The following is a 25,355-nucleotide window of genomic DNA, read 5'->3' as shown; positions in this document are numbered from 1 at the left end:
GTCGTCTGTTTTGAAGAGGCACACAAGAGCGTGCGTTCAGAATGATTGCTGCTCATCTGTCAGAGCTGTACTCAAAGGTATCCTGACACGGTTTAGGACAACAGCACAAAGGTCCTGTAATCACAGTTTCAGGTTGGACGGTGTGAGTGAAGGAAAACCCAGACTGATTGGTTCTGATAGGAGAAATGTTAATGTGAATTTTAAGTCTTCATCTGTGCTGATTACTTAGGATAAAATATTTTGATTCCACTCCTGCTTGTCTTAACATAATAATGGGAAAACCAAATCTCAGTAAGGCTCCTCTGGAAAGTCTTTTACTTCGCTCATTATCTTGAATCTTTCTAATTGGCTAGTTATGTAAATCTTAAACTTCATCTTGCTGCTACCTGCTTCACCATCACATAATCAAATATGGCTTGGGAGTCTTGAGCGCATATTAAAATGCCTTTCCTGACTGCTTTACAGCACAGCCAAAGGAAGGGAAGAAAATTCTATAAGTCCAGTGATAGTTATCAGTTATTCTTTCTCGGCTCATTAATTTTTGTCATTGGTGTTTTGTGAAATGAGTTTTTCAAAACCTGTTTCAGTATGGCCTCCAGTTCATAATTGTGATGTCTGCCAATTATGTCTTCGTGTTCATGCTTCTTTATAGTATGGAAAAGTTATCATTTTTGATCGTACTGCACGAGTGCTTACAAATTAAATGGAAAACGAACGTAATTTCTGCTTTCAATTATATTTCCTGGATATGGGTGATGATATGGTTTCATTGTTCACCAATCCCAGGCAAACACAGTTTATTTGAAAGTCTAAAGCTTATTAGTGTTTACCAGTGCTGTACTTTTGTATAAAAATGCTGTTAGGAGCACGTCAGTGAGCCACGATATTGGGTGAGATCTCTCTAATGGATGCTGACACTCTGTTTCCAACCTGTGCACATCTGGTGCTCAAATACATCGGCTATGTATCAATCCATGGTAGAAAGTAGTCCACAATATAGATTTACACCTATTATAAAAACATTGTGGAAAAGCTGTTTCGGCTAATACAATATGTTTGTGACTTGGGTTTTAAACAACCACATGGGAAGATAAAAAATGATTAAATGAACAGTTATGTATTGACTTTTCTTTGCAATAAATAAAATAAAAGACTAAGATTAATGCCACATGGTGTCAATTTTGACTCATTGGCACTTCATTAAATATACCTGTGCATCTGCTAATCAACTCGTATCCAATCGGTCAATCACATGGCAGCACCTCTATGCATTTATGCATGTAGACGTGGTCAAAACAATCTGCTGAAATTGGACCCAAAGATGCTTTACGAAGAAAAGGGAGAAACGTGATTTAAGTGTCGTGTTGTTGTTCAGACAGGTTTTCTAGGAATTTCCATTCAGTTGTCTTTAAGGTTTCTAGCAAGCAGTCTAAAAGAGAGAAAATAGCCAGATATTGAGCTAATAGACAGGCAGCCTAAACCTAAAACAACACATTGAATGTTAAAGCAGATGTGCAAGAAGACCACACTACCCATATGGAAAAGAAATAGTAAAAACATATATGATTTACTCATGTATAAATCATATAAGCCTTACATGATTTACTCATGAAAGTGGCCACTTTCTCATTACTTTCATATATATTTTTTAGTAAGTATACAAAACATACAAGTTTCATTATATGATTTTTCAAGGGATTTTATGTGTGTTCACTCTTGTATGCTTTTCATACAAGTTTCATACAAGACAGATAAAAACTTTATAAGATTTATATATATCTTTTCCATATGGGTATGCACCACTCCTGTCAGGAAAGAACAGAAACTCGGGTTACATTTTAAACAAATAGAAGATTGGAAAGATGTTGCCTGAATACTCTCGATTTCTGCTTTGACATTTAGGGGATGTGGTCAGAATTTGGCATAAACAACATGAAAGCATGGATCCATTCTGCCTCGTATCAACCGTTCAGATTAGTTGTTGGTGGTGTGATGGAGTTGAAGATATCTTCTTGGCACACGTTGGGCACCTTAGTACCAAGTGACAGTCATTTCAGTGCCACAGTCTACCGGAGTATTGTTGCTGACTATGCTCCATTCCTTTATGACCACAATATACCCATCTGCTGATGGATGCTTCCCGCTGGGTAATGTGATATGTCACAAAGCTCAAATCATCTCAAACTGGTTTCTTGAAGATGGCAATGACTTCATTGTGCTCAAATGGCCTCCACAGTCACCAGATCTCAATCCAATAGAGCAGCTTTGGGATGTGATGGAGTGGGAGATTTGTATCATGGATGTGCAGCCAACCAATCTGCAGCAACTGTGTGGGGCTATCACATCTCTGTAGAATATTTCCAGCACATTGTTGAATCTGTCCCAGTGAAGAATGGATGCATTTATAAAGGCAAACTGGCCTTCCCACTACTAATAAGGTGTACCTAATGAAGTGGCTGAGGTTGGACCCTATTACTATGTGGGTTTTATATTTAGAGTCCAGAATTTGTAACTGCACAGACTTTTATTTCTCTTCTGGGTTCAATTTCAAGTAAGATAAAAAGTTTAGTGAATAAAATTTTATTCTAATAAGAATAAAAGTCAGACTGTGACTTAACAGTCTGACTGTTAAGTCACTGATTTTTTGCAACGTCAGTTAATGGCTTCAGACCAAAGAAGACAAATTGACAGCTTGTTTTAATCACATTCACTCACATTTTGTTTGGCACTGTTGACTAATCAATCCAGAGAAAAGTTCACGCAGCTCGTTGCCTGTAATAGTCAGCATGGGAGGTAAGAGCATACACGAAGCTGGTGTCTTTGTTCCTTGTAAAAAATGAATAAATAAAAATTACATTTGAAAACTTGCCACCCTGTCCTAGTTATATTGCAGACATGACTAGGGAAACTAAACATGAGAGAAACTTTTTTCAGAATGCAATCACTGTACAACAAGCTATGAACTGATGCACAATATTTAATGCACAGTCTACCATAATACACTAGCTGCAGCAGCATAGGCGATTACAGGCTGTGGCTCTCATCAGCAATTTCGCTGCTTGTGATGTAGACTTCATACATCTTTTAGCCAGTTGTTAACTCACAATGAAGGAGTTTCATTATCAGTCGGCCATTAGAGTGCCTTACAACCGGATAAGTGTTGGTTTGATTGCAAAGGCATTCAGTAGGGACAAGATAAGTGCTTAGCGTGACTAAGAGAGTACAAATTGGCACAGAGAGCTCTCTTGGAAAGGGAGGGATGGATGGGTGGAGGCACAGAGAGGTGGAGGGACGGGGTAAAAATAAACTGGGGCTGACAGAAAAGGAAGGAGACCCTTTGAAACTGATGATTTAGCAGACAGCCTTTTCTTTTCAGGAAGACTATGCAGAGAGCCAGAAAGCATGAAAAATGTACTCAAAGAGACAGGTACATAAATAAAGCCATCTTCCCCTGCAGTCCGAGGAGACGCACAGTTCGATTGGTTTGCATACTTTTGCTGTCATGCGGAACCATGTGATCTCAGTTTCTGTGATGTTTTTCTTGGTCTTTATCCCTGAAAAATTGATGTTTCGTCTTCAGGGCAATGTAAATATATTGTTTGATGCCATGAAATGAGATGCACTGTTTTTAGAATTACTGTTTAATTAAGTAAACAAAGAAAATAAAAGTTTTACTTTATTCTCTGAAATAAAAGTATTATGTTTGTAGAGTCCTATGCTTTGTTGGGAGCTCGGTGTTAAATACACTGGCAGTTTTGTTGTTAGCGGGATCTCTGAGGGAGGGAGAGTGTATGCTGCACAGGATAGAGGAAGGGAGAGGAAACCACTAGATTGTAAAGGACTTCCATTTCCTAAAGCAAGCACCCTCCCTCTCACTGTCTCTGTGTCTCCAGTAGAATCCCCCCCTCCCTTAAAATTCAGTCTGCCTGTGCCTCTCGCTTGCCCTCTGTTCCCATCTCACTGCAACCCCCAAATTCCTCCATTGCTTCGTCTCTTTCTTTGAGTTCCTTGTGTTTCCTTGTGTACTCGGGCCATTAGAATATGCTAACCAAGGCCAGGAGCTCAGGAGATTGGATTGAATCTAGTGGTGTTTGTGTGTTCATGCTCATATTTATCTGTCCTTCCATCGGTGTCTATGAATCATTTGTGCATGTTTGTGTGCACTTTATCACTTTTTGTATTATCACAAGTGGAATATTTGTTGGAGTGACCACAGAGGAGAGGGTCAAGTGCACAAACATGAATGATTAAATGTTTTAGATTTTCAATTTTTGTTATGTAGACTTATAACATGTGTTCAATCACATTCACATTTTGTTTGAATAGAAAGCACACAGTCTTTCAGTTAAGATTTGGCATCTCAGGACATAGTAAAAATAACATGGTCCTTACACCATGTAATTATTTAACAAAAACCTAAACCAAAATGCTGCTTTCATTAAGAGAAACTAAGACTAAAAAATCATTTGGAATTGATCATGTGATCATCAGTAAGTGAGAGCACACCTATAAAAGTAGTTTGCTGGTCTGGAGCATTCAGATCTGTGTGTGTGTGTGCGTGTGCGTGTGCGCGCAGTGCCAGCAATCTGGGAATTATCCAGACAATTTGACATCCATTAATCTTCAGTGAGAAAAATTTACAAGTGGAAAATATTCAACAGAGTCACCAATCTTCCTAGGAGTGGACCTGCCGAATGCACCCCTATTCACCTCAGACTGTGCAATTCTGATAGAAACTGCAAAAAACCCAAGAGCTGCATCTCAGTCTCTACAGGCCTCAGTTAGCATGTTAAAGTCAAAGTGGAGACCTTTGGCCATAATAATTTGTTTGGGCAAAAATCAAGAACATCATATGACTACTAACGCCTCATACCAGCTGTCAAGCACAGTGGTGGTGATTTGGGTTTGTTTTGCAGCCACTGTGTCAACCATAAACATTTGTATAACAAAATATTCAAGATATTAATGTGAGGTCAAATGTCCAACAGCTTAAGCTTGTTCCAAATTGGGTCATACAAAAGACACCAACAAATCTACAACAGAATATCTGAAAAAGAAAAGGTTTTTCCGTGGAGAAGTGGAAGTCCAGACCTCAACCTGAAACTGTATTCCTCCAGAAATATGCAAGAGACTAGTACAGAAAAGGATTACTTCAAGTTAGTCAAGTAACTGTTATTCTACCAGAGTCATTTTTACTTAGGTTATTACTTAGGTAACAACACAGTTTAATATGTTAAACCTGCTATGTAAAAACCTTAGAATTGAGATGCTCTTTTTGGGGGGGGGGGGGACTTTCTTTTTACCATGACTGTATTGTATGATTTACAAATTACAAAGTGGACAGAAGTTTGTTGTATTCACCAGCAGAACTGTCCATCAGCTTGAAAGGCAGGCATATGCTCGTCAATTCAACAAGCGTCCAGGCTTCTGAAGTGTCCTTGAGGACGACAATGAATCCCTACCAGCTTCTAGGATGCACTCTGTCACTGATACTTGACCTCAGACCTCGCTGGAGAGAAGGCCAAATAGATGTTCAGAAAACAGAACTCTCCTTGAGTGATGAATAGATTCAAAACAAATGGCACATTCTCTTCAAGGCTGATGTTTTGTCAAACCTAACCAGTCAGTGAGATGAGCACTTTGAGGGAAAAAAAACTGTCTCCATCATTCTTGCTTAAAGGAGAGTGAATGGTGCCAGGGCTGAGCAACACACACCTGTGCTAGGAGAATAAAATGCACACTAATTCCCTGAGGTCTTTAGATGTAAGGACCAACTTAAATGTGCAAGGCAGAGCAAGATTACACGCCAACAGCTACAACTCAGTATTTTATTTACAGAGCGCGTACAAGGCTCCTGAGACACACTCTTGTGCTACTTTAGCACAAGAACGTGTTGGATATGAGCCTCTGATCAGTAAGTCACTGTAAACAGAACGGCTTCAAGGAGTGACTGTTGGTTACATTACAGATCAGTCTGGTATTTGAATGCTGTAAATATGATTACACCCAAGTTGCTTTCTTTTAACTCTGTTTAATGTTACTACCATAACTTTACTTAATATACTAGTTCATAATACATAGATTATATATAAAAGATAATATATAGGTTAAGAAATCAAATGTAAATCATCATATTAATGCAAGAAACAGGAATTAGATGTAATCATTAACACCAGCTTAATTGGCACTAAAAACACAATTTTTCTTATGTATGATAACTTATTCTTTTTTCTCAGTTTTTCACAGGGTTTGCTGCAATGATTCTGTAAATTATGTGACACAAATAGTAACTTTTTTTAATATATTATCGCAGATGGGTCCAAAAGGCTTTTAAGACCACACTTTACTAATAGTGGGTTTTTATATAGATCTGGTATACTGTGGAGCTACCTGCTGCTGTGATAATAGACAAACCTAATGAATTTCATTTTTAATTATTACACAAATGAGATTTTTTTTAAAAAGATCTCGATAACTGCGCTACAATAAATGAATTCAATTTGAAGGAGTCGTGTTTCCATGATTTTATCAGGCCTCGATATGCGTGAGTGTTCAGGCAGGTGTTTGTCTTTCTGGACACATTTTGTCAGCACAAAAGCATCACAGTCATGGACGTGCGGTTAACGTCACAGTGAAGGCTTAAAGTAAAGATGTTGTATAATAACTCACTGGTGTTCAGATCTAAGTTAATCAGAAAACTAGTGAGTGAAATCATTTTACACACAGCTCTGATTTACAAATGTTGTCATTTCTGCCCATTGAAGCTCCAGTTATATCAACACAGCTGTGCTATGCTGATGACGCTGAAGATGTGCTGTCGAACAAAGGGTCTCAGATTTGGATTAGTGGTGACTGACTTAACCAGTTTCACATCTGCTTTGGGTTTCCTCCCCCCACTAATTAAATGGACACTCCAAAATTAAGCAGCACCCATTATAGTTAGTGTGAGAACTGATATGGAACTTTTCAACATTCCCTGGAATAAAATGAAAGCATCCCTAATGCACAGCTGACAAATACTGTGTGCGCAATCTCAATTAGTGGAACTGTTTCAGAGTGGCACTAATTAAATAAATATAGATTTAAAAAGCAGTCAGTACTGCTGTAGGTAGCGTGGATATTTGCATGCTTGCATATATTGTGTATCCATCTGTGTTTGCCACAGAGGCTAATGTGTGCACATCACGTGTGTGTTCCACAGGAAGAACTTGAATGCGTGTTTGTGTAACCCTATTTAGGCTAAATTATGAGTTTCTCATTAGCAACAGTATAAATATTTGTGTGTGCAGTGCAGATCTTGCTGTGAAAGCAGCTTGCTGCCTTTGAACAATAAAATATCATCTGCTTATCAGCAAAATGGAGCGCATTTCCAAACCCTGGAACAGACAGACAGACGACAACAGATGTTAGGGATGAGGCGTATGCGTGTTTCCAGCGTTCTTATCATGTTTACACTTAGGATTGTGGTAAGTGAGGCTTTTGACATGTGGATCATTTAACTGTGTTAACATGCAGCCCACTCCATACCACAGCTGGAATTTCAAGGCTTTTGTGCTTTCCCCCCCCCCTTTTCCCCGCCTCTTCATGCATGTTTCATACAGATATACAGTCAAAATCACTCACACAAGCATTTTACAGTTTTCTTCACATATGCCTCACGCAATTGCATCCAAGCTGTCTGACACACTGCAGACAGAAGTCTTTCTTTCCTTTTCCATTTTTTTTTTTTTTTTTTTTGACATCTCACTTAACTCGGCCCCATACCCAGTAAAAGAAAATTAGATTATTTTGTGTGCTCCTTCATTAGTCAATCTAGATTCACAGAGCTTCAAATTAAATGGATATCATTGTACATTTTACTTTTAACTTATTAATTTGACTTGAGCAAAGGTAACTTCAGCTGTTGCAAATGCTGCAGTAATTGTATGTTGCATGAGTTTTTGTCTTTTATATATACTGCAGAGACATTCAACACTGATCATTACTTAAGAATATATGTATGTATCTCTAGTGTTTTGTTTGAGAAGTCAGATACAATACAATGGAAGTAATTAGAAATACCAGCTTTTTTTAAAGATAATTCTGATTTCTGAATCATGGGGTTACTTAACCTTATTTCTTATTCTATTCTTTCTTTCTTATTCTATATGTTAAATTTGACCTTTTAAATACAGTTTTTCTTTTTTGTTTTTTTGCATATTCAAATTTCCTTTCTGAGAAATGTAACTGACAGCATACACATACAATACACTTTTCTTCAATGTAGAATTTTACTTTCATTATAAAAAATTATTAAACCTGACAATTTCTCCCAAACTGCAGTAAGTTACAGGATCCTCTCTCAACTGAAAATGTAGTAACTGTACACCCAATGTTGCTTGGCATATTTTAGCTTATCAAACAAAAACAGATGCAACAGATTTTATATAACATAACAAATGTCAGTTATTTGCTGGACAGTAGCTTTTTGGTTGATTTTTCATTTATAACCTGTGATCTATAATCTACTTCATAGTCAGTAACAACCCTTGTTTCACATTGTTTTTGATTTCTTTTTTGTGAGTTTCAATATTGACTTTTAGGGGCAGGGGAAAATCTATTAATTATCAAGCTATTTTGCATGGCAATACAGTGTAAATACCAGGAGACAAATAAATTTCTGTTAAATATGAATTTCTGTCTACATAGACAACAACAGATATGCGATTCTCATTCTCAGTTTATCACAGGTAATTGATATATTATCAGAAACCCATTGCATTTTTTTGCCAACTTGACCCCATTCAATTACAGACTGATATCAGACCCATAGCAGACTGTCTGTCTTATGGCAACGTATAAGGCGTGCTTTTAAAACAGTGTTGGTTCAGTGCTTGACAATCTAAAATGAGACAAACTGAAATGAGATCTTTATCTTCTTGGATAAAACAGATACTAACAAAGTTAAACTTTGGGGCACTGTGATAAACGTATGATACTATAATACTCAGCATATCAAGAACTGTTAAAAATCACAATAACATTGGATTGTGAGTGAAGTATTGCAGTAAGGTATTGTGAGATGCCCGGTGCTTCCCTCCTTTGAGGTGGATCAGCTAAACCTAAGTGACACTGGGTCATATAACAGGACAGTGGCAAATGTACAACAGAATGACTGAAAAAGAAAAGAGCCGAGGTGATGCAATGGCCTAGTCAAAGTCCAGACCTCAGCCTGGTTGAAATGCCGTGGCAGGACCTTAAAACAGTTGTGGACCACAGTGAAATGAAAGACACTGTAAAGAACACCGGACCAAAATTCCTCCACAGAGATGTGAGAGACTGATGGTGATATAGAAACTGTTTGCTTCAAATTGTTGCTGTGAAAGGTACTGAAGAACTTGGTTTTTCACAGACCTGCACAGAGCGCTGTTGAAGTTTTCTTTTTCACATAACTAATCTACAGAGACTGTACAGTGAGCAGCTTTTAGTAGTGTATTTCAGTGCTGTGTTGCACTGAAATACACTAAAAATCATTACAAAAACATGGATCATAAACATGGTATAGTTATTGTTGTATCACCAGTTTTCTTCTGTGCAAAAATGCATTCAAAGGGAGAACTAGCAGCTTTCATTAAATACGTAACCTGACTATATTTCGACATATTTATTGCATTAATGCACTGAAAACACAGCCTCAGGTCTGTGATAGAAATCAGTAGTGAGCTTCCTCAGCACTATTCAGAACTTTACCCATTCCTGATTATTTTTTAATCATTTTTTTCTTTCCTCCTTACCATCCTCCATCTTCCTGACACTTTCTGCATCTGTGTTACTTCTGTTGTGTGTACAGGGTATGGTTTTGTGGACTTCGACAGCCCTGCAGCAGCTCAGAAGGCTGTGGCCTCGCTCAAAGCCAGCGGAGTCCAGGCACAGATGGCAAAGGTAAGCTCCGTCACACGCTCCAGTCTGTGGTCTGATTAACTTGGTGTTGATGAGGTGGTGTTGTAACTCCTGAAGAAAACGGATTATAATAGATGGTGAGATTACTTTTTTAATAGCTTGCGATGACATAAATGAGATGATCAAAACTTTTGCCGTGACCGCTTGGTTTACACGCGAGTAATACTTTTGGGTTGACTCGAGACTGACAGGTGCAGGTTTGCTTGAGTCGGTTTGAGATTACTGATCGAATTAGTCCTGGAGTTAATTTTTTCATGGCAAACAAACAAAATGACGCAGATTAAGGCTTGACTGCCTTCCTACATTCCCACAATCTTTCTTTGCTTTTTGGTCTTATGTGGCCCTTTAGTAATGCTCTGTTTTATTTTCAAAAACGTGTGTGAAAGACAGATGAGATTAGAGAAAGTGGGTGTTTGTTAAATTTATATCCTTATGTTAGTATATCTTATAAGACTGCATAGTAGCAGGGAACACGCCTATCTTTCTTTTCTCTTAAGGAAAGCATGCAGGTTAATCTGCAGTGTGCGCATGTGTGCATGTTAGAGGACAACAATGCTGTGACGAAACTTGGACCTAACCAGCACAATCACATTATCCTGCCTGAGAGAAAGACAGAGAGACAGTGAATAGCCTGTCTTGTTTTCAGATTCATTAAAGCTGTATTGCTGCATACTTCCTTTTCTAAATGAGAGAGGAGTGCAATTAAAAATAGGCCAGTCTTCAGGCACCAAGAGCATCCCATTGAATTAAACAGCAGCAAGCCTTTGAGCCACCTTTGCCTTGCTCTTCTATTAAACCTCTTTTCATTAGACTTCCATCTCTTATTTTGTTCGTAACGGCTTAGGGGTGGTGGGTGGGGGGGTATTGGGATAGGGAGGAGCAGGGTTGATGTGTTTAGCTGTTATAGAGGGGAGAACCCTTGACTCCTTGGAGATTGAGTTCTCTGGAGGGATGGAACGGAGGGCAAAGAGTCCATTTCAAATGAAATTACAGACTTCTTCCAGTTTCATGAACTAATTATGCAGAAGAGCTGCTGACGTCCCACATAACTTTCCCAGATCAGTGAGCAGTAAATAAATCTTACAGTCTTAAAACACTGATGGAGGATGTTCCATCTCAAGCCTAACCTTGAACATTTTGTAAGTTGAGCAACTTTTTTTTTTAAATTAGAGAGACTGACAATTGAAAACTTATAGCAGTACAATGAGATTTTGTGTAGGCTAGCTGAGACGGTAAGCTTTGATGTTGCGTCTAATCTGCAAGATAGTTGAGTCTTTCAAACAAAGTGAAGGGCGGAGAGAGAGAGAGAGAGAGATGATCAGCTTGTTTTAAAGAGGGATGAAACATCTAAGACAAATATTACCTATTTTGGGGTTTCGGGATGTTTGGATAGCGTCACTACTGAGCCAGTGCTGGCCTTAAATGTCATAGCATCCAATCTGCAAAGATAAATCTAGCCAAGCATGCCATATGCATATTACGTTTAAATATCTGAAAACATATTCTGTGTTGAAAGCAATTGTTCAGATAAATAAAGGCAGGCTTATAATCCCATATTGAGAACATAAATGGTGTGGGATATTTCATGATGCTCCCTGAAGCTCTTTACGTACATTTTTCCTACTTGTATCAAAGTCTCATAGTGTTGATCTATGCAGCCTATACAGTATAAAAATTATATCTCACAACTTTATATTCTTATTTTATAGTTACTCCCAGCTACCAGGAAGCACAGAGGCTTACTATATTCTGATACAGTAAAAAGCATGAGATCTACTGCCTTTTAAAACTGATTGGAAGAGACTTGAACATAGTAACTGGGGATAGAATAGGTTTTGAGAGGAAGTACTATATCATTGACCTTGTTTGGAAGGATGAATAAAAAAAAATGAATCTGTAGAGACAAGAAGAGCATGGAAATTGCTTATCTGTGGATCTGGTTCTTAAAATATCTTTTCTCTTTTCCTTTCTTTATATTAAAAAAAAGGAAAAGGCAAACATGATTGTGAATCTACAGATCCCAGGATCTAGGTTTTGCTTAACTTCCTCTGCAACGGTATAAATAGTTAAAAGTTGTGTTGTATAAAAAACCACTTTTAAGAGCCATTGTTGGACAAATAAATCTACACGGGAGACGAGATGATATGTCATAGATGTAAGCATTTGTGCCTACAGGAGCTCAGAAGAGAAATGGACTACACCACATAATGCTTATAGCCATCCCTAGTGTTATCTGCGTGTTTGTTTAAATGCCGAACCAGCAGTTTGGTCAGTCAAGACAACGAATCAGAAATGTCAGACAGGTTTATACACATGACAGACGACAGAAACGAATCAATGGGCAGCAGGAAAACCAAACACGGGAACCATCATGCTGCATGTCAGATAATTTAAGAGATGTAGGGGGCTTGTGCTGAGAGGTTGCATTTAGGGCAAGACGCTGGAAATAGCTTAAAATAGAGCTGGAAGCAGCAGTATATGTCACAGTGTAAGCAGTCTGTGTTAGCCATGATTACAGTAACTTCCTGACATCACTCATGAATTAATTAGAGCACAGTTGAAGCAAGATTAGACTGCTAGTGTGTATATAACTGGATTTACTGCGAGAAACCTTTATCCATTAAACCCTGCAGCTTGCACTGACATCTTCTTTTGTAGCAGGTGCATGTTTTGGTTGTGAAATAAATGAGACGAGAAGAAAACACAGCAAGCCAAGATGAGAGAAGAGACAAGAAACTGTGTGTATGTGCGTGTGTCCTATACTCACTTCCTCAGTCTTCTTGGTAATTACTGTTGACCTGAAAGATGATTACTTCTACAGCTGTACTCCCTCACGCTCTCGCCAGCTCACTCACAGTTAGTTTTTCTGTCTCCCAGCCTCATTCTTGCTTTCTTTTTGTAAGAGTATCTGTAGGTTGAATCCCCCTAACATTATTACACAGAGTACAGCGAATGATTTAAATTCTAGCTCTGATTTTTAACCAATATGTGAATCGGTGCTTCTCTGCATTTTATGCACTACAAAATGTTTTGTGAAAAGCATGTGTAGCCCTGTAAGAACATTCAGCAATGTGAAAGTATTGAATATTAACATTCATATCAGGGCATTATTTTATTTTGCAAACACAAAATCACCTAAGCCCGTGTGTGTGTGTGTGTGTGTGTGTGTGTGTGTGTGTGTGTGTGTGCGCGCGCGCGCGTGTGTGTGTGTGTGCGCGCGTGTGTGTGTGCGCGCGCGTGTGTGTGTGCGCGCGCGTGTGTGTGGGTGGGTATATAATAACAGTTACACAGGGCCAAGGTCACTATGCTAATTAGAGAGATGGTACTACTGGCAGTGACACTTCACACCTCCCTCCCTTATTCTCTCCCTTCTTTCTTCTCCCCTCCACTTTGTCCTTGGCACCTCCTGTCTTTGTATTCACTTCTCTCTCTCTCTTTTTTAACCCCCAATCCCACCATTTAATCCTATTTTAGGGGTTGGTTTAGTTGCTGCGCGCGCGCGCGCGCGCACACACACACACACACACACACACACACACACACACACACACACACCCTCCCCATTTCCTCTGTTGTACATTCCCCCCAAACCGTGTGTGTATGTGTGCAGCAGGTGCTGCAATGCCTCCTCCAGAGTCGTTAGTTACAGGGTTGAGAAAGGACAGTGTGTGAAGGGTAGAAAGAAAACGGGCACTCGTAAAGTTAACGACACTGGTTGACTGTCATTTATCTGCCTCTTTTTTTTTTCTTTTTCTTTCTTTCATTCTTTCTTACCTTTCTTCCTTCGCTCCCCCGGACTTTATTTACTGATATAAACGGTGTGTGCAAGCTTTCTTGCATGTGTACTGCTTTTATGTGGCTGTCTGTGTGTGTCTGACAGCTGAGGTTAGTGATGGGAAGACGTGGCCAGCAGGACCAACTGAGACATAAAATAAAGATGAACCAGACAAAAACACATACACAGGAAGACAAGAGCATTTCTTTTTCCCCCCACTCTGCTTCCTGCTTGTCTATCACTCTGTTACCCGTTTGTTTCTAACCTGTTTGTTTTTTTCCTCTTCTTTTTTTTCTTTCAGCCATTTGTTTGAGTGTATTTTTTATTTTGTCAGCCAGATATACAGTAATACACCTGAATACTTTCACCAGCCAGCACATATAATGTAAATGTTGGTGTTATTCTGCTTTGTAAAGAGCAGCCTGTGACTGAAAAGCCGAGTTTTAAATTGAAAACCCTGGGCTAGGTGATAATGGTAATGTTCCTTTCTTCTGTTGTAAAATCTGAAGTGACCCATCTCTTTAGAGGACTCTTCTTTTTATAAACTATGTAGATTATTTTTGAATACACAGCTATGACAAAGAAGGTTGTCTCTGTGCAGTTAAACAAAATGTATTTGGATTCTCTATTTGTGTTCAGAGATATCAACTATAATATTTCTATATTCTTTAAAAAAAAACATGCCATCAACTTGCATTGCAAGTTGCTCAGATCTGAGTGGTTAAGGATGTTATAAAGCTGAATTTACTGTCTTTTTGTTAGACCTGACAGCCCCTAGCCAAACAATAGCAGGAAGAGGACATTCAGGAGGAGGACAGAAAGGAAAATAGGAATGGGAGGGATCCTAGTGAGTGAAACCCAATCGAATTAAATGTAATCTGGCCTGAATGTGCACAACCATCAGCTGCTTTCCAATCATATTAACCCTGCATTACCATCCCTTGGCTTTGTGTGTGCGCGTGTATGTGCATGTGTCTTTTTATGTTAGTGTGCGTAGAGGGTGATGGGAGAGAGATGTAGGAGTTAAGTGGATAAGTGAGAAAACAAAAGAAAGAGATGGACTGGATGGGGGAGAGAGCGTGAGAGGCAGGGAGACTGAGAGGAAAATGAAGATGAATATAGGTGTTTGGGTGATTAATGCGCCGCTGTTGCATTGCTAATGAAAAAATATTTCTCATCATTACAGTAATCATGATAATTCCTAGTGACACACAACAGTTTCTTCATTTTACTGCTTTACTAAGTTGTGTATTATGCCATCAAAAAAGATTACTTACACAACAGTAAATGTTAGAGTACTGAAAACAGAACTGAAGTCTTTTAGTATATGAGCATAAAGAGTACACGAGAACACGTATACTGTTTTTGGTAGAGACCTTTATAAATCTGTATAATGTCAACGTTCTAGTTGAATAACAAAAATGGTAAACATTGAAGATGTTAATAAAACATAAGTGACTCATTATCCGTTCGTGACATTTTTTTTCTCCCTCCTCAGTGTACAGTACTGCTAAAGGATAGATTGCAAGAACCTGAGGTTATTGAGCTTATGCAATATGCAGCCGCGAAGAGCATTCTTTCGAAAGGCCCTGGCTCATAAATGCTTCATTAACAAAAGTAATATCAGTAAAATGCTTGCCTTTTTTGAGATGGCAGAGCAGGCAATAAAAACAGAGGATACTTTTTTCTTTTGTGGCAAACTTGTTGCTGCTTACACCAAATGCTGCGGCTTAGATAATGCAAATGCTGTCATGGGTTGTTCTGTACTGAGTCCTCCATAGGTCTTTTGATGAGACAACTGAAGAGGGTGTGTGTGTGTGTGTACACATATGTATGTATAGATCAAAGTCCCTGGTTGTTAACTTAAGTTATTAGCTTCATAACTTAATTTGCTATATGTTTTGTAGTCTCTGTGGGCAGCAGTAGTAGTTTTTCCCAGACATCTTACCTTCCTCACAGCAGATGGAGCCACATTTTTGATGTGGCTCCATACAACACATGCTCTTCCTGACACAACCTTCTTAGGGATTTGTTTCCTCCTATTCTCAAACTTGGGATCTATCGCCTGTTGTGTAAATGTACAAACCGCTGCACTATGAAGCTGGTGTAATGGCCAAGAAAAAGAATAGCAAGGTGCTTGTGACTGGGATAAATTGTTGGTTGGCCACTGATTGCACTGATTTATTTTCACATTTGGTGACCAATTGCAAGTATTTGTGGACCAAAGCGATTCCACAGGTGGGAGGCCACTTGTCTCTAAACAAGCACTATCTGACTCTGATGATTTGCAAATAATTGCCATCTGATTTATAAACGCAGCCAGTACATTGTAGTAAATCTGAGTCACTTTGAAAGAGAACTAAAATAGAGCGAGAGCGTCATGGAAATGGAATCAAGCTAACAATCATGTTTGCTAACATCAGTACAGGTTGGGGATGAATTTGAAGTTTGTCATGTTTAAGAAGACAGTCAGTAAAGGATGGATTCCCAAGCAAATGCACGATTTGTTTGGTGGTGAATGAAAGCATTACATCTTCATAGCCTCATATTTCAGCAATGGAATGCAATCAGCTACAGCAATAACATGTGAAATTATATTATTTTAGAGGAATTGCATAATACATTTCAAGCAATTTTCAGTCATTTTGTTAGAGTAAGATGTTTTTCAACTACTGAATGGCTCATTAAGAAAAACCCTTCAGATTTGGTTTCACCCCAGCATTACCCGCGAGAGAACGGAAAACAAAGACGAATGAGGGAAGTACTGCCATGAACAGAGGAGGGATGGAGTAGGCAGCTAGAGAGTGGGGGTGGTGCTTGGTTTGATGGAGCTGGGTTGAGAACAGCTCTATAAGGACAGAGATAACTGGAAAACACTATAAAATGCCTATCCTCACATTTTCTCCCTCTGTGGAATTAGCCTTTGAGTGGGCTGCTGGAGCGAGGGAGGGTGCGTGCGGTGATTGATGGAGGGAGGGAGTGGGAAGCCCAAACTGTAGCAAGGGAGGGTGGAGAGAGATGGAGTATATGTGGAGTGGGCAGCCTGAACTATGAGAGGGAGGAAGTATAAGAAGGAAATAAAAGGCTAGCAGAAAAGGAGGGTGTGAGGAAGAAAATGGTGGCGCTGCATTTACAATCTTTTTTTCCCCACACACTCAGTGGAATACATATGAGTGAAGTATATTAATGGCAGTGAGAGAGGCTGTGTGAAAGGTCCCTTTTTATGGGGACACTATTGCTTCTATTTTTTGATTGGCTGTTCGGTCCTCACATCTCTCATTGTTATTGGTGGCCAGGCACGTTCGTTGTTTGTCATTGGGCAGACAGCATAGTCGGCTAGGTTCGCAATCCGATGGCATAATTCAGCCATCGATCAAACTTTGTGGACAGCAGTAGCCAAACTGCTCCTCCAGACAGAGACAGAGCCTTTAGAGTGGAATATCACAAATCAAATGCTGTAACCTTTTAGTACGTCTGAGTCTGTACATGCCCACTGAAAACCAATGAAGCCTTTTCCTCTCGCTCTGCCATGCAGTCTGACTATTCTTCACTTATCTATTTTTTAAGTATTTATTCATTTCAATTACATATCTCCATTCTGCCTCTTCATTTAGAAAAATCTCTTCACTGAAATCCTTGAAGTCATTTGTGCTTGTTGATTTAGAGGGTGGTGCACAGAGTTGTGGTGATTATTGAGTTGGACACCTGCAATGCTTACCAGTTGCTGTTACCTGGATGCCTGGTGGCGATATCTTTGAGACTGATTACAGCTGATAATGACCACTCAGTGGGACGATAACATTTGAGTTGGGTGTCCTTGTAACATTTACTCAGATGAAGGATTTGTGGTGTCAGAGAAAATAATGGCACTTGTATGCTAGAGATGTATTGTGTTAATTACCTCAGCTCTTGGTCCTGTTGTATTTTTCTAATGATTATTTACAATGTGCAATTTCACACATGGAGGGTTTAGATATGTTATAGCTACTCCACCACATTTGTAATACAAGGTTCCAATTAAACTATACATAATAAATTGCAGTGAATTGTATGGCGCTAGTTGTAGTGTGAGTGGGGTTGTTAGCAACAATTATATAACAAGTACCTAAAGAAATCTTAATCTTTCTGTTGACAGTGTTATAAATACGTATGATTTATGACCTACACTTAATTTGAAAGGGTTTTCCAAATATATGCTAGTATCTCTTTTCAAGCCATTGGTTAGGACAGTTGAGAAAAACAACATGTTTGAAAGTGAGATGAAAGTTGTGTATTAAACAACACTACAGTGAAAATTGGCTAAATATAATAATAATGAATGCACTTGTAATTCTGTGTGTATTTATAGAAATAAAAAATGATCTATATGTATGTATATATGGAAACGTGTGTGTGTGTGTGTGTGTGTGTGTGGGGTGGGGGGTAGTCCATCGTAGTCAACATTTATTATTTTGCAGTCTGTTTCGCTCCTGTTGCATAAACTGTTCTTCGTCTGCATCATCTGTCTCTCGTTGCATATCCTTCAGGCAAACTTTAGCTGTTTAACATCTTCTCCAATTTTGACTGGAGCAAAAACATTGATAAAGAGTATTGCCCACTTAGCAGAATGATTGCTTGGAGTTTTGTAGAATTATCCTTGTGTCCCTGACACAAGTTTTCTTAAATCCCTTCCATTGCAATAGGTCATTCCATGATTATCTATTTCTTCTTTTCGCCATGTGAGGATGCACTAATGTTCTTATTATTATTCAAGTAAAAACTCAAGTTCCACTTAAGCTTAATAGTTAAGCTGTTTTGTGTAACGGAATCAGACTGCAGATTGTGTACTAATGCAGTGAAGCAACCCCAAACAGCATAACATTTCCGCCGCCATACTTCACAGCCGGTTTGACATTCTTGTACTGAAAAGTTCTTTGATCTGCACTCTGCGAGTTACTTGCAGTTTAGTGTGACCAAATGTTTCTGTTCTTGTAGACTTCTTTAGGCATCAAACAGTCTGTTCCAGAGAAGAGTGGGGCGGTGGAGGGTCACTTGCCAGACTCAAAGCTAGACAGAGCTTATTTTTGAAGGCCTTAGAGAGCTCTTTAGATCTTGGTGTAGTGATACCACATACCTCTATAGCAATGAAAACAACAGAATCAAGATGTCACAAGTTTTAATTATCCAGGGTCTATTTGTGTGGGGAGACCCAAACAGACATGGAGAAGATCTGTCGAGAGCGAAGTGAAGGCCGCCGGAATGACGTGGACCCAGCTGAAGAGAACGGCCCAGAACAGTCCGTTGCCGTGGTGTTGTTGCGGCCCTATGCTCCACCAGGAGTCTACAGGAAAATTGATTGATTGAGGGTCTATTTGTAACTCCTTAAGGAGGTTTGTATTTTTATGGCAAAATCCTCATAATTTGAGATCTGATTTATAGATTTTGTATTACAAAAATGTGCATCTCTTTTTAAAACCATATTTTTATACATACTTTAGGCTAACTTTTTTTCCTAATATTTTTGTATGAAGGACTTTGATATTTATCTTGATGAGGTCCTATAGAAACAAAATTGTACTTATTTTACTTACTGAAAGTATATGAGCCTTGTCATCTGTTTGATTGTATCTCTAGTTTATTGAAAAAGTTAGCAATTTAACATGGGATGTCCCCCAGGTTTCATTTCAAGATCTTTTTCTAGATACACACCAAATGCTTCAGATTTATATTGGATGCAAATATAAACAAAATGCAAATAGATTGTAGAGGTGGAACTTCAGTACAGACAAAATGATATATTAAATGTCAATGAATTTGTTTATATTAAAGCTGATATAATCAGTTCTGTAAATGTGCCAAGTTGAGTTAATGCTTGCTAAGGACATAAATAATGTTGCTCAGTATAAAAGAACCGTATGACCAGACTCCATCGTTATGACCTTTGGCTGGCTTAATTTGAGGGTGCAACTAAAAATGAAAATGACTGATAATGTCAAGAACTTTGAGAATCCTAATGACAGCCACTGGCTGTCCTTTTTCAGGAACGTTCACATTCTGACTAGAGAAAGGAAATTGGACATTAGCAACCAAAGTTCAGCATGAGGGTAAAAATTCCTGGCTCATCCTATGAATGTTAAATATAAGGGTGGTTGGCTCTCTGCTGCTATGCATACTATTATAATAAATCATATGTAATTGCTTCTGGTTTTTCCTTTGTGTGTGTGTGTGTGTGTGTGTGGAGTGTGAGTGTTGGTAGTGGGGTTATTATTAATTATTTCACTGCTTATTCCTGGTTATCAGATCCTATACATGCACAATTTGGGGTAATGCCCCTGAAATAGAAGACAGGCCAGGTTGTTGCGGCTGCTCCTAATGACGCAGCTTTAACAAGGTTCTGTCTCAGGAGGACACTAAACCTGCTCAGTTTGGACTGGGAGGGTTTAAGAACCCTTGTTAAGGCATAATGGCTTTGTAAGAGGGGAGGATGTGGTCTGTACATGTAAAATGAATAGATGAGTATGAGCCTGCCATCATGAGGTGTCCTTGGTAGAGGATATGATGGTAATTAGACTGCTGTTTTCTCAATGGTGTTCCTGTGATGAGACTATTTAAACTCTTGGTGCTGCGTGTGTAGGTGTGTAGTTCGGCAAGGGTGGGATGCGCGTATGTGTCTTCGCTTGAGTGTGTGTGAATGTGCGTATGTGTGACTGCCCTTTAGTGTTTGCTGACTCAGGCTGGTTTTCCCTTTCTAAAAGTAAATAACCTTGGCCCAACAAGCTGTCAGCTGGCCCCACTGTGCCCTCGTCCCGACATCAAAAGATGGCGAGAAAATCTCTACTCTCTCATCTTAGCTCCTCAGCAACACACACTGAAAACGCATCTTCACAACGACCACATACTGCAAATGAAGTTGCATCTTCAAAAGCCCATCTCCTGATGCAAAACGGCTGCAGCTGAAATTCTTTTTTATGCTTCCATGTTACATTAATTCCATTAAATGTCTCTACATGTGCTTTCTGTGTCTGTAACACAGACACTCTGCAGCCAGAGCCCTTGGTTCAAACTCTCACTCTTGAAGTTGAGAAAGAGGATCATTTGCTGTACTATGTTTTTCTCAGCGTGTAACATCTATGGCTTTTGTTGCTTTTCACAACAAAGCATAACAACTGAAAATGAAAAGGCAACATCTCAGTGAGAGAATCCCAATATTTAGTTTTGAAATGTGCTGTGTGACAGTGGTTTCTGTGTAGCCCAAATCAACAGAGCTGGGCCAAAAGAAAAATTTAAGAAGGGGATCAAGTTGGCAGTATTACAGATGTAAATAAAGTCAGTCACAGATTTGTTTTTATGTTTTGTCACTTGTAAGATTATAGTGCTGATTATGTTTCTAGTATTGCAGGTACACCAGTCCTTTCTATTAAAAAGAAACGGTTCGAATCATGTGCTTTAAAAAACAATATGGGGAAAAAACAATTCATGGTACCCAGTGTTTGTTCAGTTATTTTTACTTAATCAAAACAACCCAACAGCAGTGTGATTGTTGATTTATACTCCCTGTGGTGCAGAAAACTTTGGGGGGGGGGAAACAACACGTCACATTTTGGGGGGTTAATGGACACTGCTGTGTCTCTGGCCCTCTGTTTATTATTGTCACTTTGGCTTATTTCGTTACTCATTGGATTTCTCACTCCTCCTTGTTTTTCCTACACCTTTTCCCTCTCGTTTTGCTCCTCTGTCTCATTTTTTCTATCTTCCTGTCTCTCTCCCAAGCCAAACAGAGGTTAATCCCTCTGGTTTCAAATAGAGATAACCATGGCAACAGGCCACAGCTTTTGAGCTTTGGGTCTGTAGGACAAAGGCATTGATCAGGATGAAATAGTGTCATGTGAAAGCACAAAACACACAACTGGCAGATGTGTACACATGTTTGTGTGTTTGTATTGGGGCAAAAAAAAAAAAAATCCTCTAGTGGCTGCTCAGTCACTCGTGTAGACTGTGTGAAAATGAAATATGCATTTGGTGTCTAAGTGTATTTCTGTTTTTAAAAAGTTGATAGACATGCTGAGAATTAAAGATAAGGTCAGAAGTATGCATTTTAGCTTAACATGTGTTTGGCACTGAAGAGCTAAGCTAACTTAAACTGCACAGAGTCCTTGAGAAAATGAAACCCCAGAACTCCATTAGAGCTGCTCAGTGGCCTCTTAAGGAAAAATGATCTGTGCAGGAAAGTAGGTGTGAATGTTTAAGAGTGAAATGATGGAAGTGCAACTATTAGATTAGATGCTAGTGCTTTGACCCAAATAACACTTTTCATTCAGGCCACTCTGATTGAATCACAGTTAGGAAAAATAAATATTCAAAGTTGTGGAGGAAAGTTGCACTAATGCTGTTTTCCTTTATTTTGATTGCCCTGAGATTAAACTTGCCTTCTTGCAGCACACAGTCATTCTCGCATACTCACGCACATACACATACTTGACCTTGATGGTTGGATTACAGCGAGACTGATGTAGTCAGAAGAGCAGAGTTGATGAAAAAGGTCTTTTATTGAAGTGTAAACCAGTATTTCTCTCCTCTTGAACTTTATAGCCGAGGCCAGCGGAAGGTGTGGGCGGATACAGACGGCTTAACCGTTATACAGCAAATCTACCAGCTCGTCAAAATTTCTGCTCCTTTCATAAAGTACTACAAGTGTTACATACCCTGGTATGACAGCCACATTTTTTTGACTTTTATGGCAATTCAATGAAGTTGAGAGTACGGTTGTAGCTCTTGCCTTAAAATCCTGCATTTATACTTTTTTCATGCATTTTCTCAAATGTTTTCATGAAGATGAAACGAATTAGATGGTATTTTTCCTGCACCAGTTTTCAAACGGCAGCCTCCTTTACACTTATGTATCTTGGCATTTTTACATGTAACATGAAATAATGGGGGGAACAAATACATCGTTGAATACCTCATCTTCTTTCAGAGTTTGATTCAGAACTCAGAAGCGTTTTAATCACTGCCAAGAGCACAAATCTTCTCTTCACTTGAATTTTTCAGGACCTTTTTTAAAAAAAAAGATATTGTAGTTTCCTTTTAATTTGTTTTCTCTCTGGCTGTGGCTCTTCACTTCTTTTTCTAGTGCTTTGTCTGACAAGCTACATACCATTTAAGAAAAGGGGGGGGGCAAAGGAAAAAAATGCATTTTAATAAGTTTGTCTGAAAACTTTCTTTATTAATTTTCGCTTTCCTTATCCGAGAAAGTGCTTCCTCAATGATAATCCAGCTATCCAGCAGGCCTTCTGGTTTATTGCATTTGTCTAATGAAATGCTCCAATACAGACAGACAATCAAGGAACAATTCAGTGAAAGAAAGAGATAGAGAGAGTGGGGGTGGAAGAGGTAATGTGTGAGTGAATTTAGGAGCTGAACTCCACTTTGTTTTAATCTGTTAAAGTGGTATTAAGAGTAGCAGAGTTACTGTGAAGGATGCAGACCATGTATCCAGGACTGCAGGCTTTGAATCTTTGATTTTCTTTGTAACTTTTCCCTGCATTTTACTGGCACACTGCAGGGTGTTACAAAGCTTAAATACTCCTGTGCAAAGTGCTGACTTTATTTAAAGAAAAAGAATGAAAACTGATGAAAAGTCCAGTAGCTATAATTGGTTATTGTTGCTTGTTAACACAAAACACTTGTTTTGCTCATTAGAGAACGTAGGGGCACAGTTAACAAATCAGCATTGTGTTGTAGTTTAGATATTTGACAATTTCAAGAATGATAATTACTATACTTAATATAAGCACTCAGGATCTGATCCTTCCTAAAAGATTTCCTGAAATAACATCAAAATGAGGAAAAAAGATGATTTAAGTGACTTTGAATTGGCAAAGGTTTACAGAGAATCTTCTGAAAATGAGAAGATATCCAGTGGACATCAGTTCTCTGGGTGAAAATGCCTTGTTGATGCCAGAATGAGATGACCGCTATGAACTGATAAGAATGCAACAGACAATACCTGCAGAGGAGCATCTGCTACAGCAGGAGAAGACCACAGCGTTCTGTTAGCTAATAGGAAAATGAGGCTGCATTTTGAACAACAAAATATTGGAAAACATCGCCCGATCTGATGAGTCTCGATTGCTGCAAGATTTGGATGGTAAGGTCTGAATTTGGCATAAAAAAAGTTGAAAGCGTGGCTCTGTCCTTAAACCACCACCTGGCAGGTGGTATAATAGTTTGGGGGATTGGTTTTGGGGTGGGGGTTGTTTGTTTTTTGGAACAGTTGTTGCTGACCATGTCCATGCCTTTAGTGTACCCATTTCCTGATGGCTGCTTCCAGAAGGATAAGGCTCACAAAGTACAAACCATCTCAAACTAGTTTCTTGAACTTTAATGGGCTCCACAGTCACCAGTAGAGGACCTTTGGCATGCAGTGGAATGGGATATTTGTATCATGGATGTGCAGCTGCTAAATCTGCAGCAGGTGTGATGTTGTGTTAATATGGACCAAAATCTCTGAGGTGTCCAGCTCCTTGTTGCCCCTGTGGCTCAGAGCAGTTCTAAAGGTTAAAGGGGTCCAGCCCAGAACTGGTAACATGTATATTTCACATGCGTTCTGCAGTCACGTGATAGATAATCATTGTCATCTATTTAAAATTTCCTTTTGCTCATCTCTTTTGTTTACCCATCACTTCCTCTCCAGAAGTTCTGCCTTGATCATTTGCAGTCAGTGTGACACCTCTGGGTGTGTGTTTGTCTATGTAGTTGTAATCATTAACAAATCCCTCTGAAGTAGCTTTAAACAGCCCTTCAAATGCTGACCCCAACCCACCACACACACATCGTTCCCCACCCCACATACTCAAAGGTGTTACATGCTCTATGTACCTGCAGAGTGACAGACAAGTCCTCGCCTTGGTTCCAGGTTGTATTAATCATTTAGATTGAGGATTTCCCCCGAGCCCATTCTTTCCTCAGGCAGACAGTATGACATCAGGCTGATGAGGCCTCGGATGACACAGACACATTCGTCAGACATACAAAAGATTTGTTTCAAAATCTCTGTTTTTATGAACATTTAAGTCTTAAAAATATCTTTGTTGTTCTATCTCGTGAGACTTGGAAGACTGTTGTTGTTGTTGTGAAATGTTTTATGTCCTTAACAGCATTTCAGTGTGCCCTATTTCTACTATAAAAGGTACAAATTCATGATCCTTTTATTGTATATTGCATTATGTGAGGCTTTCAGAGTACTAGGTGCTGCTCTGTCACAGCCGTGGCAGAAAAAAGAAGGTTTAACTCAAGGTTATTTTACTTTAGTTTTGTTTCTCCTTGTTTCTCAGCTCCTTCAAGAAGTTTTTCTTTGTCCAGTCGTTGGTTAGAGGTAAATGGCACAAGTGAAATTATTGGGAAAATATAGCTAGGGAAAATCACTGGAATCATTCGGTTAATATAAAACTGAGGCATAAAGAATGAAGAGGTTTTGTGTAAATTTAACAACGTGATTTTTCTCTGCCAGGCTTTTTACTTGGACTTCCTGAGTAGGAGAAGAAGCATAAACAGTTAGAAGCTAAATGTATTTGCTTCTTACTGACTTTTTGCAAATGCATCCACACGCAATCTCTAAAAGCACATGTCGCCAAAACACCACATAAAACCAAGACTGCAGAGA

General features: G+C 39.0%; 1 protein-coding gene across 4 annotated transcripts in view; it reads left to right on the top strand.

Moving 5' to 3' along the window:
- The window catches only part of LOC113032772 (RNA-binding motif, single-stranded-interacting protein 3-like), a 166,977-nt gene that overhangs the window by 96,617 nt on the left and 45,005 nt on the right, over positions 1 to 25,355 (top strand). For all 4 annotated transcript variants that reach the window (XM_026185864.2, XM_026185863.2, XM_026185866.2 and 1 more), the window contains one exon: positions 9,830 to 9,921. In XM_026185864.2, coding sequence (XP_026041649.1) covers positions 9,830 to 9,921 — 92 coding nt within the window. The remainder of the gene's footprint in view (positions 1 to 9,829; positions 9,922 to 25,355) is intronic.

The sequence above is a fragment of the Astatotilapia calliptera genome, chromosome 11 (genome assembly GCF_964374335.1).
Source record: "Astatotilapia calliptera chromosome 11, fAstCal68.1, whole genome shotgun sequence".
In the NCBI taxonomy this organism is placed as follows: Eukaryota; Metazoa; Chordata; class Actinopteri; order Cichliformes; family Cichlidae; genus Astatotilapia; species Astatotilapia calliptera.
Note: the sequence above shows the minus strand (reverse complement) of the source record. Positions and strands in the feature narration are given on the sequence as shown.